The sequence below is a fragment of the Hippichthys cyanospilos genome, chromosome 8, assembly GCF_059441005.1.
Source record: "Hippichthys cyanospilos isolate Australia breed blue-spotted pipefish chromosome 8, RoL_Hcya_1.0, whole genome shotgun sequence".
Classification (NCBI taxonomy): Eukaryota; Metazoa; Chordata; class Actinopteri; order Syngnathiformes; family Syngnathidae; genus Hippichthys; species Hippichthys cyanospilos.
The window spans coordinates 5,890,529-5,909,465 of record NC_142376.1 but is presented as its reverse complement, the minus strand read 5'-3'; the positions used below and the strand labels follow the sequence as shown (position 1 = coordinate 5,909,465).

General features: G+C 41.0%; 1 protein-coding gene across 1 annotated transcript; it reads right to left on the bottom strand.

The window, feature by feature from the left end:
- Nucleotides 1–2,743: 2,743 nt before the first annotated feature.
- On the bottom strand, nt 2,744–11,921 carry synpo2la (synaptopodin 2-like a). Its single transcript, XM_088421259.1, has 4 exons — nt 11,820–11,921; nt 7,475–7,626; nt 6,519–7,219; nt 2,744–5,452 (listed from the first exon to the last, which is right to left on the bottom strand). The coding sequence occupies exons 1-4, from the start codon at nt 11,919–11,921 to the stop codon at nt 2,913–2,915; spliced, it is 3,495 nt and encodes a 1,164-aa protein (XP_088277385.1). The 3' UTR covers nt 2,744–2,912.
- Nucleotides 11,922–18,937: the final 7,016 nt, after the last annotated feature.

Sequence of the window (18,937 nt, the reverse complement as noted above, 5' to 3'; positions counted from 1 at the left end):
TTTGTTGTATGTTCAATGCAGCCACTCATTTTTATTATTCTCCTGTTATTGATTGAAAATAGCATGTCAAGCGGGGCCAAGTAACAGCCAATCACAGCTCAGCTTGCTTACATCACATGGTCGCAGCCAGGAAGTAAGTGAGCCATGATCAGATGTTACCTAGTCGTCACTAGCTACTCTATAATCAAGCACAGTGTAGCTTAGCTTTTGGCTAACGGACATCATAGCTAGCAAGATGCTTTTGGCAGTATGTCAGACTTAGCTGAAATTGCATTTATAAATTTGACATACTGTTATGACTCTATTCAGCTACCTCAGAAGATGAATCATGTAACATCTTTTGTTTTTTTTTTCTAGTTCGTCTACCAGGCAATTGTGTTACTAGTGATTTTGTATCTGTATAAATAAAGGTTTACATAGTTATGCCAAGAAGTCATTAAAACACAATTTAACAATAAATTGCTACATACTGCAGTTTATTTGCTCTCAATTTGAAAAGAAAAAACATTTTTACTAAAGTGCCTTCACGTATCCACAAGAGTTGATGTACCCATTAGTATTTTCAACAGAGATGTGTAGCCACACATTTAAACATTCAATATAACAGTACTTGCAGACATAAAGTCAGCAAGCAGCTGAAACGAGCTGAGAGAACCAACTGCTAAGATGTCTCTTGGTAGTATTTTTTTAAGTTTTTATTCTCAAGCTTTTTGAGGGGTTCAAAAGAATTCAATGCATTTCTAATGGCCGTCAATTATACACTGATTTGTGTGATTGGCCGGTCAGCCCGGTCTCCTGGAGTGCGGGTCCGGCCGGATGATGTCCTAGTTGTTAGCACGTCTACTTCACAGTCGAGAGAGATTGTGGGTAAAAATCTCAGAAATTTTCATCAGGGTACACACGCTTGCAGGCATGTTGAAGGACTCTTTCAAGATATTTCAACCTCACTTAACGATAAGATAAGATAAGATTGTTTTTCTAGGCTCCTATAAAGACTAAATGCTACAAAGAAAAGCACGTTGATCACCTGTTCTACCGAAGGAGATGAGTCACAAGTGAAGATGCTCACTTAAGGAAAAATGTGACATTTTTCAAAATCTTAAAATAAAGATGAAAAAATAGTGTGCCATATGAATCCCATGTAGACAAATCCTTTGATGCGGAAGTTACCATTCGAATGTGCTCTGCGATACCCTAGCACCATCTAGTGACTAAAAAGTGAATCACAGATTCTCTTCAAGCACCAGTTAAAGAAAAATCTCTCTCTCTCTTTGACTCTTTCTCTCTCCGTCTCTCTGTATCTCTCTCTCACTTTCTCTCTCTCTCTCCGTCTCTCTTTAAATAAATGAATTCATAACAATGGCCATCTATAATCAATATTAATGCAAATCCTTTAAAGAAAACAATTTATTGTATCGTAAAAAAAATCATTTATTAATTTATGTTCATACGCAATATTTTCAGGATTACTTGTGTGTTTCTTGTGATTATTTGTACTTCTCTGTTTTGCAACTAATCTATCTATCTATCTATCTATCTATCTATCTATCTATCTATCTATCTATCTATCTATCTATCTATCTATCTATCTATCTATCTATCTATCTATCTATCTATCTATCTATCTATCTATCTATCTATAATTTTTTTATTTTTATGTTTTTATTCCAGTAGCAGCTAAGAGTGTTGCACACATATTATACTAAAATACAGAAGAGTAACTGGGGGCAGAAAAAAAAAATCAGACAAGTGGTGCATTTCAGAGCTAGTTTTATTCATCTTAAAATGTCTCATTTTATTGCAAATATACACATCCTCACACATCATCTATATCCAGACACAGTTGTAACGATCATACTTTACACCATAAGATCGACAAACATCATTTCGCAGCCTTGACGCCATCCATACAGTAGAAAATAATCAAAGTACAACCTTTGCTCTATTTTGCTATTGCAAGCTATTATTGAAGAAACTAAACATTGCAATGCAACCAACTTTTTATCATCTGTACCATCAAATCTCTAGTCCTGATTCTTCCTTGTCGTCTTCTATTAACATCTTCAGGCTGTGGCTGTTCATGACCTAAACAATTTAACTTTGCATCTTACCTACAAACAAAAATATGATCAAATCTTTCATGTGTATTTAATTACTGACCACATCTACTTGTCTGTCCTATTATCATCCAAGCAATAAATTCCACCTATCCACAGCCTCTCCCATATCATAAAATCCTTTTTCAAAATTCTCTCAATCATTCAATCTTTCCGTACACAACTTCACAAAAAAGCAACAAAATACACACTTTTTCAGCTGTGTTATTTAAAATAATGTATTACACATTTGTAAAAACCATGCTTCTGTGCTTTGCTATTGTTGCATTAGGAAGCTGAGCGCTATACAGTACTCATATACTCTAATATGAAATAAGTGCATGTTGTTTTCCAGGGCAATTAATACCACAACAGTCATCCATAGTTTTTAATAATTCCACACTAGTTTTATAAATATTAATTTACATTTAACATATTGTATGCATTTCAAATTAGAATAAATGTATTTGCCTGAAGCCTTTGAGTTGATTTACAGACAATGTGTTAGCACGGTAACTAATCGAAAAACATATATGAGAAAGCAGCAAAATGAAAAATGACAAACTTGTTCATGTATTTAAAGCTTGAACCGAGAGCTTCCTAATTTATAGTGTTTAAGGTTGCTTGTTTATGTGTGTGTGTGTGTGTGTGTGTGTGTGTGTGTGGGGAGGGGGAGGGGGGGGTGATATTCCTTTCCAAAACAAAGTAACCACAAGTCTCTTGAAGTATCTCTTAAAGTATACCATGTGATGTTTGCATAAGAAGAAAGAAACAAACCAAAACTAGCAGCAAAGGTGGTGGTTAGACTGCAATTCTTTAAATTCCTCCAGGTCTCCACACACCAGGCTGAATACCGGCCTTGGTGGCAACAAAACGTGGTTTGGGTGCCTGAACCGGGTGGGACTTGATAGGTGGCAAAGAAGAAAGAAAACTGAGCTCTGGAGCACTCTGGAACTGCTTGGCTGCCTGCAAGCCGGTGTTGTAAGACACCGAAGTGTAATGTGTTGCTACACTCGACGCGGGGTTCGGAGCTGGCACGGCGGACAATTTTGGAAGGCTCGGCAATCCACCCATTCGGTCGGAAAGTGAAGTCGAATCTCTGAATGGGGCTCGCGCCAAGTTGGCGTCTGGGGTTGGAGCAGTCAGACCGGGAGGTGGACTGGTCATTTCAGAGTGGTTTATACGCTCGCCGAGGGTGGTGGCCGAGCGAGGTGCGATGACTTTGGGAATCAGAGTGGGAGCTGACATAGGTGTTGGTGTTGAGAATCTCTTGATCTCATAGGCACGAGCTGTTTTTATGGGTATCTGCTTCGGTGTAGTTAAAGAGCTGCCCACCATTGCTGTATAGTGTCCCTGCCTCTGATCCTGGTGAGAAGGGCTGGCTGAGATATTACCAGCACTTCCGCTGTAGTTAAACATGGCAGAGTTGAGCTGGTAGGGCTGCCTTCTCATGAAATCCAGAGCTTGGATGCCCTCTCTCTGGGAGCCAGCTCTACTCTTACTGCTTGGCTTGGCCATGTTTCTCTGAGGACCCGTGGGAATAGAAGGGGCCAGGAGTGGGTTATACCCAATGGGTGGAGGGGCACGCACATTGGAGGAGTATTTCCATTGCGAGGGAATGGAGGGGTTCGAGGAGGAGTCGGGAGATTGTGCAGTACCGCGCAAGGACACCTCCTGTTGGAAATGGGTCTGTTGAGGAGCATCCACTACATACATACCCATCCTGTTCTGTCTGCGGGCAAAGAGCTGAGCCCCCTTGCCACCTGCTTGAATGATCTGTGGGGCCTCCTGCAAAACCCTAGGCTTGGGTGCCACCGGGGGCGGCATCTTACCTATGCCTGGTATCACTTTGCTTCCCTCCTGCGCACCATCGTAAAAATCTTCAGAGAACGATGGCCCATGCTTGGCATGTGTAGCCCTCTCATCAAAATTCTGCACCATGAACAATAGCTCAGGATTTGGCGAATTCTTCTTGACTTCTGGGACATTGAACATAGGTTTGGGTTTTCCACTACGGCGTCGAGCCTCAAGTAAGATTCCTGTACGACCTCCTGGACCAGAAACAGTTGGAGGTGTCACTTCTGGCTCGGTGACCAGAGACACCGGTACTACAGGTGTCATGGGAATTTGAGTTGGGCACGGAAGAGCTATTGGCACAACCGGAGGGCCCAGTGGAACTCGTTGAATTGAACCAGGAATTTGAGACGTAGTAGGAATAGTGGCTGAAACCGGGGGCGCCGACGGAGCGGAAAACATTGGCTGCGGTGGGGCTGGGGGCATTTGAGGCACATTTACATATTGAACTGGATAAGCAGCAGTCATCTGTTGAGCTGTGTGCATTGTATCCACAAATGAAGAACTGGTCAAACGGTTTGGGATGACAGAAGCCTCTGCTGTGAGAGTTGCAGGACCAGAAGGATTAGAAGAGACCGGAGGACCGGGGGACAGCGTTACCATGACTGATGTAGCATTAATAGCTTGCTCTGGGACAGTGGAAAACGGCGGTGGCACAGCAGCTGCTGAGGTAGGTCGCTGGGCTGTTTTTGTGGCAGATGGATTGAATGCTACCGGAGCAGTTGCAGCTCTGATTGTAATGAAGCCAGGTGTGAAAGGACGTGCAGTTCTGTTGAGAACATTACTGCCAGGTGCTTCTGGCATTGATGGTGCTACTGGTGGTGTGTTGTTAATTGTCATATCCGTAGAGGCAATAGCTGGCCTAGGTCCCCCTTGCATACCCATTCTAGCAGTTCCACCTGTGGCCTGGGATAGATCCCCATTAGATATGTTAAACGTTGCTTGTGCTTGGTATATATCTTGCTGCATAGCTGCACTCCCTTGATTGTCTGGGTGAAACATCTGGGCTTGCTCATTTATAGCCCGTTGGGCCGCCAGGGACTGTGTTACCTCTACCTGCTTGGCATGCTCAGCAGCTCTTTTCCTCTGCTGTTCGAACAACTGGGCACCCTTCCCCGTGGTAGCATTCAAGCCCGGACTTGGAGCATCCTCCTCTCCGTCCCCACGGCCCTCGACACCCGCAGTCGCCCTTTTCTCAAGCATGTCTAAGTAGTCGCTATCCCAAGTTGGGTCAGGAGCAGCCGAAAATCCCTCTTCCTCAAATTCAGACTCACTTCCAGGTAACACTCCATCTTCTTCTTGTGAGTCTAGACACTGATCCTCATCTACACTGCCAAAGCTCGTGAGGGTATACTTCTTGGAGCGCTGCCTTCTTTTTTTGAACATCAGCACCCCTTTGGAGTGAGGGTTGGGGGCGTCCGTCAGTAGAGATGCAATTGTTCTACACTTGCTTCTGGCTTCCTTTACATGCTTGTCCTGTGTCGTATCGCCTCGGTTAAGTTCTGTGAAATGTAAAATCCACAGTCATAAGTCACAATTGTTACTGATTGGACAAAATAATCACACAGTAATAGTCACACACAGCCTGTTTAAATATAAACTTTACAGTGCACACATTACTGTTTCGGCGTTGATGACAGGAATGGGTTAATAATGTATATACAGCAGTAATGTCCGGCATCTTTGAATTCTTTCTGAGGTCATCATATAAACCCGTCCTGAATGGCAGTGCTTCACAGCCATCAATCACCTCATCTGCCACAGTAGCACTTCTGGAAAAATTCCAGTCAAGCCATAAGCTTCTCACATTAGCTGGGCTGAAGGCGAATTATGTGAGGTAGTTAATATATGTGCAACCTTTTGGAAAGTTGCAGTTGTATGGGAATAGAGCTGAAATTATGGCAAAAAAGTGAGACAACATTCCCGAATTATTCATTTTACAAGGTACAACATGAGCATTCTTTTCTTGTTGTACTTTTTTTTATTGATAGCTTAGGTAGCTGATAGCTACTGCTTGTATACTTGATAGTGGAAGTCATGTGACGACATTTTATTTGTGCTTTGGAGATCAGTGTTGGAACAGAGTCTTTGTGTATGATGTTTTGAGATTATTGGGGCACACCTCACACAGTATGACCAAAGCTGATAAGTCGCATTTCTTCATTTGTTGAATCTGTTCCTGATACTCAGTCTTTTACGATTTGAAAAATTCTTATGTCTATACCACATCTGAGATCAATGAATGTTGTGCAGAAAACTACCGGTTAAAAACAGAGCCGGGCAATCCGTCTCCAAAGTGACGAGTTGCTGACGGAACGCTCGACGAAACGCTCAGACTTTCAGCAAAAATATATGGACTGAGAGGGACTGTCTGTACTGACCCCAATCGACATACGTCAACCCACTTCAGTCGGTGCTCAGTTTGTGTACTGTAGACTTTGTGTCATAAAGCACATGGTGAAAATGCAGAAGTTCCGATTTAAAAACAAAAAAGAAAGAAGAAAAACTACCAAATGAGCTCTGATCAGCGGTATAACAATGAGAATGATTATAGTCAGCTATACTTACTAGCTTGCTTAGCCTTTTCCATGTACGTTGTTGTAAGTTCCTCATCAACGGGCTTATTCACCGGGCCCACCATGGGCACTAACTGATCGCGAGAGCTCAGCATCATTGCCTCCTTCGCCCTTTCAGGGGATACCAGCGGCACATTGGCAAGCTCCAGGAAGTCTTCCTCCTGCTCTCCATCTCGTGGCCCCTGGTCATCTGCTGACGAGATGATGGAAGATGTCTCAGTTGATGTCTGGGAGGACCAGATTCCTGGAGGGGGCTGGTAAATCACTTCCCTTCGTGCCACCCCAGGCAGCCCCCCATTTCCCTCTCCCTCATGTCCTTCAGACAAGTTTGGATAAGCTTGTGCATCTGGGGCGCTGTCATAGCCGCTCATCTCTGAAGTCTCCCCTCCCTCAGGGGAGGTGCGTCCCATCGGTTTACCCGTGTTGGAATTGGGGCTGCGTCGTTTTTGACGCCGTTGCCTCTCGTAGCCCGCCACGTCTGCGTCGCTATCGGTCTCGCCATAGTAGGCCTCACTACCAGGTGGCGAAGTCAGGCCACTGGTTAGGGATGATCGGCTACGGTGAACCTCCCTCACGGGTGCTTGGTGTAGGTCGGCGTGGGACAGGGTCTGGAAGGAAGCACGGTACTCCTTGTCGATGCGAGGGGAAGGTGCGCGGGTCACAAGCACCACAGACTGAAACCCGGCAGGTACTCTGCAAGCAGAAACATATTGACTTGGCTAAATCTTTGAAACGGCGTAATTTAGGCTACACAAGTCCTAATATGGTAATTTTAGAACTTGACTTACTTAGTATGCATCAGAATAGACTCGACTCAACTTGGACTTGAACTACAAGTCTTGCCTCTTTACACCGTTAACTTGTTTGTTACGTATGATGTGGGGCACAGAGGCCTCCTCATGAAGCAGATAACATGATGGGAACTTTGAAAAGTCCGTTTGTTCTTACCTTTTAACACGGATGTGTAATATTCCTGGGGAGGCGTCAATGAGAATCATAGCCTGGGCATGTGATAACGCTTCACATGGGTGGTCATTGATAGACACCAGCTCGTCCGTCTCCTTCAATCCGGCTCTGCATGCCTTGCTACGTTTGCGCACCTACAAAACGGAAAAAAAAAAAAAATCACTTACAGTGTCTTGTACCCAAGGTCTCGAAATAAATGAAAATACAGCAAACCACTTTTTGCGGCATCTTCGCGTCAAGGAATTGTCAAAACAAATTGGTGAGCTCTCATTTAGTCCTTCATAAGCTTTTTGAGGGGTACCTCACAAGTCACTTGTTAGGGCGATGGAGAGATTTTAAGCGTAAGCGGCATGCATGGCGATGTTTGTGTCTTTGCTTTGCTTGGCGTATTCCCTGATAGCTTCGCCTTGCTGTGAACATAGACCACATGTTGCCGCTCAAGTGGAACACTCAAACGCACTTAACATTTGAAGCTTTGCTATTTGTGCCTGGGGCAGGTCCGCGGCAGTGTGCCTATCCAAAGTGGCTCAGGTCCAAGGCAAACCAAGTAATTAAGCCCATTATGAACACAAGTCTCAAGTCTGAAGCTTTGAGTTTGAAGTCAAGTCCTCACTAAATCTCAAGCAAGTGGAGTCAAGTCATTACTTGGGTAACTTGGGTTAGCAAGTCATATATCGTCGCACAATCTAGCTTAGCCACAAAACATAGTCACATTCAGTATTTGCACTTTGTGGGTATTTGCACTTTGAACTGCGTCCGCCTCGCAGTTCAAAGGTGCTGGTTCAAATCCACCTGGCTTTGGCCTTCCTGTGTGCCCGCGTGGGTTCTCTCCGGGTACTCCGGCTTCCTCCCACACTCCATAAACATGCGTGGCAGGTGAATTTGACATACAAAATTGTCCTCAGGTGTGACTGAGTGTGTGAATTGTCTCTGTGTGCCCTGCGATTGGCTGGCAACCAGTTCAGGGTGTCCCCTGCCTACTGCCCGAAGCCATCTGAGATAGGCGCCAGCAGGCCTGCTACCTCTGTGGGAATAAGCGGCTCTAGAAAATGGATGGAAATAACTTCATTAAAAAAAACACTGGGTCCACTGTTACTGATACAATTGGTCAGCTGACTACAATTTGCTCTTGTTCTGGTTCTTAATGTGGTGATCGGGTTAGATTTCCCATTCAGTGCAAGGGTGAATCTATCCATATTGTTCAGGGCGCTAGACAGTACAGGCGCTACTGTCCTGACTGTACCTTTAAAAAGAATCGCCTGACTCAACTTAATTAGTTTTCTCCTTTGGCTATTCTCGTTGACACGAAAGGCAATCCCGCATCTTCATTTAGCGAAGCCTTTTTTCAAAGTGGCCCACTTGTGGTGCAGAATATCAATGATTCATTCAGTCACCTTGTGGTCAAAAAGCGTAACAGTTCTGATATCCTTACAAGCCCACAAACACAGTCACACACGTGTGCTTAAACAGGAGCACGCCACTGGTACAGAAATACACGCTCACTCATAAATAAACACGCCAATGCGCCCCGGCACTGGTCCACGAGCACAAACCCGTCGCTCCCAAAACTCCAAACTGTCAAAGCTCTTCCACCTGTTGGCGTATATGACGTCTGAAATGATCATGCCTCCCCTCTTCTCAGGAGTGAAGGAGCGCTGATTTAAGAACGGGAGCAGCTGTCCTTTGCCGTAAAGGTGATTTTGGTGTCCCCGTCACTTGGTATAAACAATACTACTGAGTCATTAGATAATTTGACATATGTTGCACAAGTGCATCAATTAATTAGCGACAGCACTAAAACGCCCTGTATCTGTTGCAGGGAAACTTTAAAATACGCATGACCAAATGCTGTGTTTTAGCACTTTTTACATAACGTCCTCTTGTCGTAAAGAAATGAATGGTGAATTGCATTTCCAAGGACGTCCCGACTCTTCCTGTCTGTTTGTCTTCTGTGGCTACTTTTTTTTTTTTTTTTTACCCTTTTATGAGGTGGCCATGGTGGCTCTTTTGCCCACAACACTGAACTTAACCCTAACCAGTACTCTCTCTCAGAAAACGCCACCAGTTACCGCCTATGACTCTTCCATTCTCTTTGTAATTTGTTCTGGATATTCTGTTTATTGATTTATTTTGACGATGACCATCGTGGGCCTTATCTCCAACCTGGAACTTAACCCGAAGCAGTCTCCTCTGTTCTTGATATTCTGTTTATTTATTTATTTATTTTTTTTTTAACTTGGACCATAGTGGCTCATATCCCCAATGCAGAACTTAACACTAACCAGTACTCCCTCTCAGAAAACGCCATCAATCACCTCTATTATGACTCCTATATGACACTTCTAATCTCTGTGTAATTTGTACCGGATAGCCTGATTTATTTTATTTATTTATTTATTTTTTAACCAGGACCATAGTGGCCCTTACCCCCGACTTGTAACTTAACCCTAACCAATTTCCCCTCCCAGAACACCCCACCAGTCACCTCTGTTATGACTCACATTTACTCTTCCAGTCTCCGTGTAATCTGTTCCGGATACTCTGCTTTTTTAAAAAAAAAAAGTATTTATATTTCTTAATTAGGACCATAATGGCCCCTATCCTCAACCTGTAACTTAACCCTAACCCGTGCCCCACCCCAACAGAAAATGCCACCAGTAGCATTTCACTTTTCTGTTTTGCTAATACTGTAAATAAATATAAGCTCTAAAACTAAAATGCAGAAAATGTGTGAACCGTGAAATTTTTAACAGCAAATTTAGTTTTCCCTGTATGATGTGAGTAATGTGAGTATATACAGCAGAAGTTGCAGTTTATAGAAATTTTCTCCCCTGAAAATTTGCACAGGTGCTCATTTCAAAAACGGAATTTTCCGTCTTTTTTTTTTGCCACAACAGTTTATTCACAAAATTCACCAAATCCTGCATTTGCCACCTTGTGTTGTGTAAAACTGGTAAATTGGATCGATAATGGTATTCAACCCGCTGTAACACATATTTTTCCAGTCTGCTTCTTGTCAGGGGTTTATTTCATTTCTTCTTTCGGAGCTAGCATGTGTCGCAAAATCGCAAGTTGAAGAAAGAAAAAAATAACCCTGGGATTTACGTGTGACCTTCAAAAAGTCTTACAAGTGCGCCTTTGGGATTGAATGAGTTCGATACCAATTTTTGTAATTCTTCCTTTACTTTTTTTTTAACCTTTCAGATGCTCCCTGTTCAGGGTCACTAATTTGGATGAGCCTTCTGCAATTTCAAGGTTTGTTTTCCGGTGAGTATTGATATTTTTTTTTTCTTTTCTTTCTATGTATGGATGCCCTTCCTCAACCCAACCTCCCTAATTTATCCAGACTTGTGACAAGATTCTAAATACCAATTGTAATTGTACCAACAAATATTTTTTTAGTCAATTCACAGATCATTTGGCTAGCTCCTTGTTATTGAACCTCAAGTTGTGCACAAAATACTCAGCAGTAGCTCATTCAACAGTTTAGATCTCAAAGTAAAAATTTCAATCACTTATTGATCCATACACCGGACCTCAAGTTGAACAGAGGTGTTTTTTGTTTTTTTTTAAATAAGCACTGAGCTGAAACACACACCCTGTCCAACCCCATGACCCATCGCTTCTTCAACAAAAATAGAAACCTGCACGGTCAACACAATAAAAAATATATTCCCTTTGAATGATATGTGGGCATAAAAGTCTTAAGAGATGTCATACAACTCATGTGGCGGACGACGTCGAGCATGGAGTCCTCATAAACAAAAACAAACATCAGTCTTTTGCGTTTTAATTTAGAGCTTTCTGTATAAAACCTACACTAACTGTAGATTTGGTGCAAAAACACGAACCCAGATCACAATGCTTACGTCGACACGGAATCATCACACCACGCGGCATCTTAATCCCGTTTTTACCGCTGTGATGCATGTGTTTCCATATAAATCTCAAATAACGTGACAGTTTGAACTTGAGCGCAGCGATTATTGTGCCAGTGGCATGTCCACCCAATACAATGAAAACACATTACCGGTTGACCTCAATCATAAACTGCAACCTTACTCATTGAATGTGGACAATGACATTGATAAATATAATCCGCCAAGGTCATATTTTCCCAATTATTTGTGCAGTTATTGATAAGTCCTCAGGGGACAATGTGCGATTTATTGGCATTGGTGCATAGCTCACATTGCTATAATCGGACCCCAAATGAGTCTGGGGTGGAAGTCAGTCCCAGCCCCGCACATTTTCAGTTTCTATTTGCAAAATCTAAAACATCAAACTTTTAAAAGTGACAGTTGTCCCTTGGAATGTTCCATCTTACCTTGGCCACCTGTAGCGGTTTCTGGTGTTCCACGCCACCATGTAGACGGAAGCCCCACGGCGCTCCACCGGATAACGTGATCAAAACTTCCTCCGCGACCATTCTGACGCTGTCTTTTTCGCTTTTCTTTTTTTTTTTGGCTTTGCTTTGTCTTCTTTTTCCTGGATACGACCCCGTTCTTCTCTTTTTTTTTTTGGTGTGTTTCGCCTGGGTGGGGGCCCTCAATGCCTTGGCCCCATGGTGAGCAGTAAGGGCCCCCCTCAAACACTCCAACCTACGCTTTGCCTGCCACGCTGTCCGGGCTCTGACGTTTTTCTAAGTCCGGCCCCGAGGACGATGCTCATACCTGAACACACGCGCGCACGCCCTGGCGAAGGGTATGATGGGTGGGAGGTCCGCTTACAGCGAGGAATGCCTTTCCCCAAATGAGCGAGGAACGGCTCGAGCGCAACACTTGTCCTGTCGCTCAGAGCAGCAGTATGCCACTGAGCTGCTGATAGCCCCTCCAAAAATAGCCCGCCGCTACTTCTTCTGCTCCACCAGCTCCTCTTGCGGACTGAGGGGAAAAAAAGCCAATGCTTAGGAACATCCAAATAGCAATAGAATACCTGAAGAAACAAATTTTCAGTTTTCTATTTAAATTACTGTAAATTTCAGACTATAAGTCGCACTAAACTAGATATTGCTTCACGATCGGATCCAACCACAGTTTGACCCGCTCTATGAAAAACTGCCTTGCTGCCCAAGCTTTCGAGAATGTCCTCCACATCACAGGAAGCTAAACGACTAGCATCAAGTCAGGAGCTAACCAAGGGGAAAGCGGATGAAAAAAAATGAGTAACCAGTTGGTCTCGCGTTCATTTTTCAGATTTTTGTTTCGTAGCATGGGGATAAAAATCTTCCGGATTTCGTTTTGGAGTTTGAGTTATCCGTAAATTGGGACTTTGATCTACATTTGCCTCATTGAAAAAAAAATGTTTAGCGTTTTTTTCTATGCCTACACACCCCCTGATCATTGTGTTTTTTTTTTTTACCCCCCATACAAGTTTTACCAATAAGCTCAAGCATAAAAATCAAGTAAAACAAAAATGTTTGCTGAAATTTGATCTAATCACCGACACAGATCTTTGAACCATTCTTGGCCTGCGGACCAGACGTTGCCCATCCATTACTTAAATATTCCAAGTCCACCTCTACTGTGACTTCGAACATCTCCTTGTTTATGCTATGCGATGCATTACTTTACTTTGTTGATAAGTCGATAGATTGCTGTGGCATCCAGTCAGCTCCTTTGGGAAAGAACACATTCAAAGCTGTCATCCTTGAGCTTTTGGGATAAATGGTCATCGAGTAGCCAGAATAGCTGCGCCTCCGCTATAACTCCTCACCGAAATACAGATGGGGACTATCTTCCTCCCATATTCGTAGTTTGGTACTCATAAATTCACCTTTCGGCACTTTTTTTCTGAAACCTGTACATTATTTGCATTGGAACTCTCACCGATTTGCAGATTTTTTTCTGTGTTTGAAACACATTAAGCTGAAAGAAGATGGCATCATGTTCTGTTATTACTTTAAATTGGCCAGGTTTTGCATTAGAAGAATTTTGTGGCACAACACCGATAGGTTAACTTGGAGATATAGGCAAAATAAACAAAGAAATATTCTAAAAACATATCGTTTCAATAATAAGTGTATGCAGGTGGATGCTGTGGTATTTTCCCCTCAGTCCCTTTCTGTTTAAACCCCTGGAATTAGTTTTTTTGTTTGTAAAAATGAAGAACTACAAAATTTGGAGATACATGCATTTCACCAAGTTATAAATATTTGTTGTCAAAATAAATACAGTGCATACTTTTGTTTAAAATTTAACAATACAGTATATGTAGCCTAAAACAGACACATTTTTGAGTTGACAATAGTTTGTAAAATTTTGCATTTTAGTTGTTTGTTTGTTTGTTTTTTGTTTTCCTCATATAAGTACATGCTTATTTTTTCTTTGATCCAAATCACAAAGATATAATTTATTTTATCAAAAAAAACCCTATAACTTTCACATTATAATGCGATACATTATCCCTCGGAAAATAAATTAAAAAACTCATTAAAATGTACTTTACTTGCGATTCTGTCAAAATTTGGATATCCAGCATGTACTAAAAAACAGTTTTTACTTTAGCTCATGAAAATATGGAGATTTTTTGCATAAAATAACATAATTTGTAAATATATCATGACAACAACACACCTCATTTTGTTTAGATAACAGCATGTTTACTCCAATTTATGCATTTTTTTTTTCTTTTTTTTTGCAAGTAATGAAGAAAACTGTTGGTTTGTATAGAGCTGAAAATTTGGAGATACATTTTTTATTGAATAATTATGATATTTCTTACGCTGAAAAACAGAATCAGTTCACCCTGTTTCGAATACAGAATGAGTGTGAAAAATATTTTTTTCCATGATTTTGTTTTGAAAATTTGCTTTTCTTTTTCTTTTGATGCAAATTTTGAAGAAAGCCCCTTTCATTTGTATAGAATTTGGAGGAAAAGTTTTTATTGCATGATTATGATATTTATTACTCTGAAAAACAGAATCGCCGTATACCATTGCTTATACAGTATCCTGGGCGACAAGAGAGTAAAAAAATGTAAACACATGTAAACACGGCAAAATTATGCTGTATTTTCCTTTGGGGCATGGACTGGCCTTTAAAGTGTTTTTATATAGTATAGGGCTGTATTTCCCTGCAGTGTGGCCAATATGAATGCTGTGCTGGAGTTGACCAATGATAGCTGCTCCATTTTGGCAGCTTCGCTCTCCAGCTGTCTCCGCATCTCAGGATAGCAGCTAAGATCGGCCCCTCCGGGTCAGACGCTCGCAGGAAATGTCACCCCGTTTTCCCCCACCGCGGTGTCAGATCTAGCGAGTTAAAGCATGGTCTACTTTACACAGATGAAACGCGCTTGAGTTTGTGTCAGGTGTGCAGTTACGAGACTGGAGAGGGACATACAATATTAATCTGTTTCTACGTTAGTTGTGCAGGTAACAACCTCTTGTGGTCAGTGTGTGTACTGTACTGAAGTCAAAACAAATAGCGGTATACTTTATTTATTTGCAGCAGTGTTTGTTGAACTATTTTTTCCCTTGGAAATATCTTGAGGCACACCAGTTAACGATTTTTTATAAATTTGGAACTCTGTAGGCCAGGGGTGTCAAACTCATTTTTACTAGGGGCCACATTGTAGTTCTAGTTTCTGTCAGAGGGCCGGTATGACTGTGAAGTCAAACCTTTTTTAATGCTTTCGTAAAACACGCACCAAGTTTTGAAATCAGAGGCTGGCAAAAACTGATTGTGAATTAAAAAATGCTTGAATTTTCTCCACAGATTTTTAAAAGTTAAAGACAACTTGCAAATTTGCTATTTTAGCCAGAAACTTGAAGTGAAATCAGCATTTCGCGAGGCCACAAAAAATGATATGGAGGGCCGGATCTGGCCCCCGGGCCTTGAGTTTGACACCTGTGCTGTAGGCTATATTAAGAAGAATCAACAGGATTGCAGGATGTATTAACAGGAATTGAAAAAACAAACACAGTTTAACACCTTTTAAGATTTTGTCTCATTACTGTGCCGCGTATTGGCGAAGAGTATTTGATTGCATGATTACGCTGCAAAACACCACTCTCGCAGCTGACAATGTCGCATTATTTTTCCAAAAACTTTCCAAAAAATTACATCCAAAAATACACCAAAAATTACATTACATTAACATCAAAAAATAAAATATCAGTGACTAATTGATGTGACCAAATGCTACATAAACAAGTTTTCAGTCACAATACTATTCCAAACAAACAAAGCACCTTCACTTCAATAGCATTAGCCTTCTAATTTATTTATAAATTGCAATTTGAAAAAAATATGAGACTCTCAGGTGAGGGGTCAGGGGGTCATCTGAAAGGAAATGTCCTAACAAAGCTTTTTTTTTTCCCTCTAAAACACTTGTATTATGCCTGTTGTTGCAGTTGTTTTCTCCTAAAACCTGTTTAGACGATCCCATAATGACAAATACAAACCAAACAAGCAAAGGTATTCTTTGTCTTCCATTTAGGAAAAAAAAGAAGAAGACTGGTCATCATGGGAACTTCGGTTAACACAACAATACTTTACTGCGCCAAAAGATGCTTTAATCCAACCATGATTTTATCTTTGGCTAAAAGGTAAGCCACTGATGTTATAGACATACAGATATTGTATGACACGTCTTTTTTAATATATTATTGACAGTCATAAACAAAAAAGTCTCTTTAATTGTAACCATGTCCATGTGAAATTATGTAGTAAACTGACATACGCATAATTGGATTATATTGATGAAAGATTTGACATTTATGTGATTCACACGAACAAATGCGGACATTTTACCCCCCGGTGTACAGTGTTAGGTTTCTAATTGATTAATAGTTTGGAGATCGATGTTTAATTTCACACAGCCAACCACAGCCGGCTACCACTGAAAGTGCAGCAGCACCATCGTGTGGCTGCAAAAGCTCATTACACCAGACGCAACATGACACGAGACATCAAGCGGAGAAAATCTGATTTCTGAATTTCTCGTATTTAAAACCAATACGTTGTTTTTTTGCCCTCATGAACTGCTGCGTGATGATGACTGTTAAAATATTTGTGTTAGGGAAGCCAACCTGGCTAAAATCCATTACCTTGTCTACGTTTTAAAAACATAGCAAAAGTAACATATATAATGCTTGTATTGAGAAGGAAAACTCAATTTTAGCTGCAAACACTCATAAAAACTTTGGAAAAAATGCTTAATTAAAAAGTCGTGCTGAGATTACTTGCTGCAATACTTCATATACAAATTGTCCACAGTGTGGTGACAAAGTTACATGCGGTCACTTGTCATGCAGCTAATTTCCTCACAAAGAAATCCATTTGTGAACATTTTTTTACAGATTGTGGGACAATTAATGTTGTGCATGCAAAACAATTACATACATTTGTTTTAAATAAGTCTCTCTGCCTTAATGATGACAACACAATGTAGAACGCTAACAAACAATGGGCTAACAAACAGCATAGGTGTCACGCTTTTGTAACCGAGGATTGTCAAATAGCCTTAACGAAATGTCAAGACACTTCAGGTGGTTAACGGTTCTGATGCAGGTACTGTATCTGAATATCCAATTTAATGTCTATTATCGCAGTGACAGGAAGTGTAGATTTTTCTTTTCAAATTAAAAGCAAATTTATTAGAACACAAAGCAACATATTGCCAAATTGTGGTATAAGTAATCCTTTACAAAACGCCTTAGTTTTGTTGTTTTGTCATTTGTGACACAATTTTACAGCCAGAAAAGCCAGAAATAGTAAAAAAAAAAAAAAAGACAAGTCATTATTCAGAGTTGCAGAAGAAAATGCGGCTAGTCGGACATGGATGGCACAGCACTCTGTTTGAAGTATTTTTCTTTTTCTAATTTGAAAAATAGTTGAGAAAACTGCTTTGGAGTGACAAACATAGACAGACACTATTCAAATACTCAGACATAAATATGTTAAATATAAAACTGTATAGTACACATAAATACATATCCAAAAATTGAAAAAATTACTACAGCCTACCAATATATTGGTTCCATTAATCCCAACAGGGAAATACATTTTCTTATGGAATTATTATGCACGACAAACATCATGGAACAAATTGAACACATTTTTTTTTTCAAGACGCGGTTGTGTCTCATGTACGGCGAATGTTTTTGGCATTATTTCCTGGCGAAGTCGCGTTTGTTCGGCGCCAACAAAAGGGGGAAGACAAAGAGGATGAGAGGACAACAAAGGGGGATATCCTCCTTTTCAATGTGTTTTGTCCTATTAGCCACTGCACGCTAACATCCTGTTAGCCAAACAGCTAGCGGCGGCCATTGTTGCCAGCCCCATCTTTGTTTGTGCGTGCAGTGGAAAGTCAGACGTTTGAGTGTGATTCTGGGAAGGTATAATGGGCCAAACCGCACCGTGTTAACTTATATTCAACTCTGGGTTTATTTGGCCTTTCTTTGTGATGGTTGACTGCAGCGTTACGCCTGCGCGCCAATGAGACTGCGGGCGCGGGGCCAAGTGGCAGCGGCGAATGTGTAATCCTGCGCATAAACGTGGGGATGACATTTTGTATACCTGGTTAGCCGCAGACAAAACACATCTGTGGTACGGGGCCAACTAGGACATTGAACAAAGGTGGCCACATGGGACACAGGGTTGGACTTGAAGTGTTTGACCTAAAAACATAATGGACGTTTTTTTTTTTTGTGTGTGTGTTTTATGGCAACGATTGCCAGCCACTTTATTTTTAGAGATAATAAGTGTGACATCCAATGTTCTCTTTCATCGTTTTCCTTTGTCATTCTTTTCCCCATTCATCTTTTTTTTCAGAGATGTTTATTACCACTTGAAACCAACACGAGTACTCCACTCTTGAGTGGCAACCGGTACGATACTAAGTGCCGATACCACAAATGATGTTGGTAGACAAAATGTCCTCAAAATACAATGACTTCGGGATAGTCTACATGTAACCGGTTTATTTCAATTCGCGTAGTTGTTGTTTGTTTCTTTAACGAAGTCACGTCTATACGCTAAATTCGCTAAATTCTATCCAATCAGGAAGAACCTCCACCTCTGACGTGTCCAATCAGAAAGAACCTCCAACTCCGACGTCACCAGTATCCGCGTCTTTGTCGGGAAAAATATTAGCGCAATGATGCAAATCTTCGTTACACGCAGCTGCGAAACCCTTTAAAATGATATATTTATCAATCAATTTTATTTTGTTAGAATTTTATTTTGTTTATCAACATTATTGTTGTTTATTGTTGGTGCTTTGTAAAAAAAACACAACTAAACAACAGTTAAGCAATTGCACAGAGGAACTAATTTTACGTATTAAGTTTTTTAATGTATTTTGTTACTGTTTAATTTATTATTTTAAAAGGTAAAAAGCAGATGTTATCGAATGTCTTTGTTTTAATTTAATTAACAAAAATGCTAAGAAGGATCATGACTGTTGAGAGGTTAAACAAGTTAAGCAATGGCGGTTAAAAAA

What these genes read in the sequence shown, in the direction of transcription:
- synpo2la (XM_088421259.1), bottom strand. Translation starts at nt 11,921, where the DNA reads ATGGTCGCGGAGGAAGTTTTGATCACGTTATCCGGTGGAGCGCCGTGG. An exon ending in TTACACATCCGTGTTAAAAG is followed by an intron (nt 7,220 to 7,474) that starts GTAAGAACAAAC and finishes TTCTGCTTGCAG; the next exon opens with AGTACCTGCCGGGTTTCAGT. An exon ending in GGAAAAGGCTAAGCAAGCTA is followed by an intron (nt 5,453 to 6,518) that starts GTAAGTATAGCT and finishes TACATTTCACAG; the next exon opens with AACTTAACCGAGGCGATACG.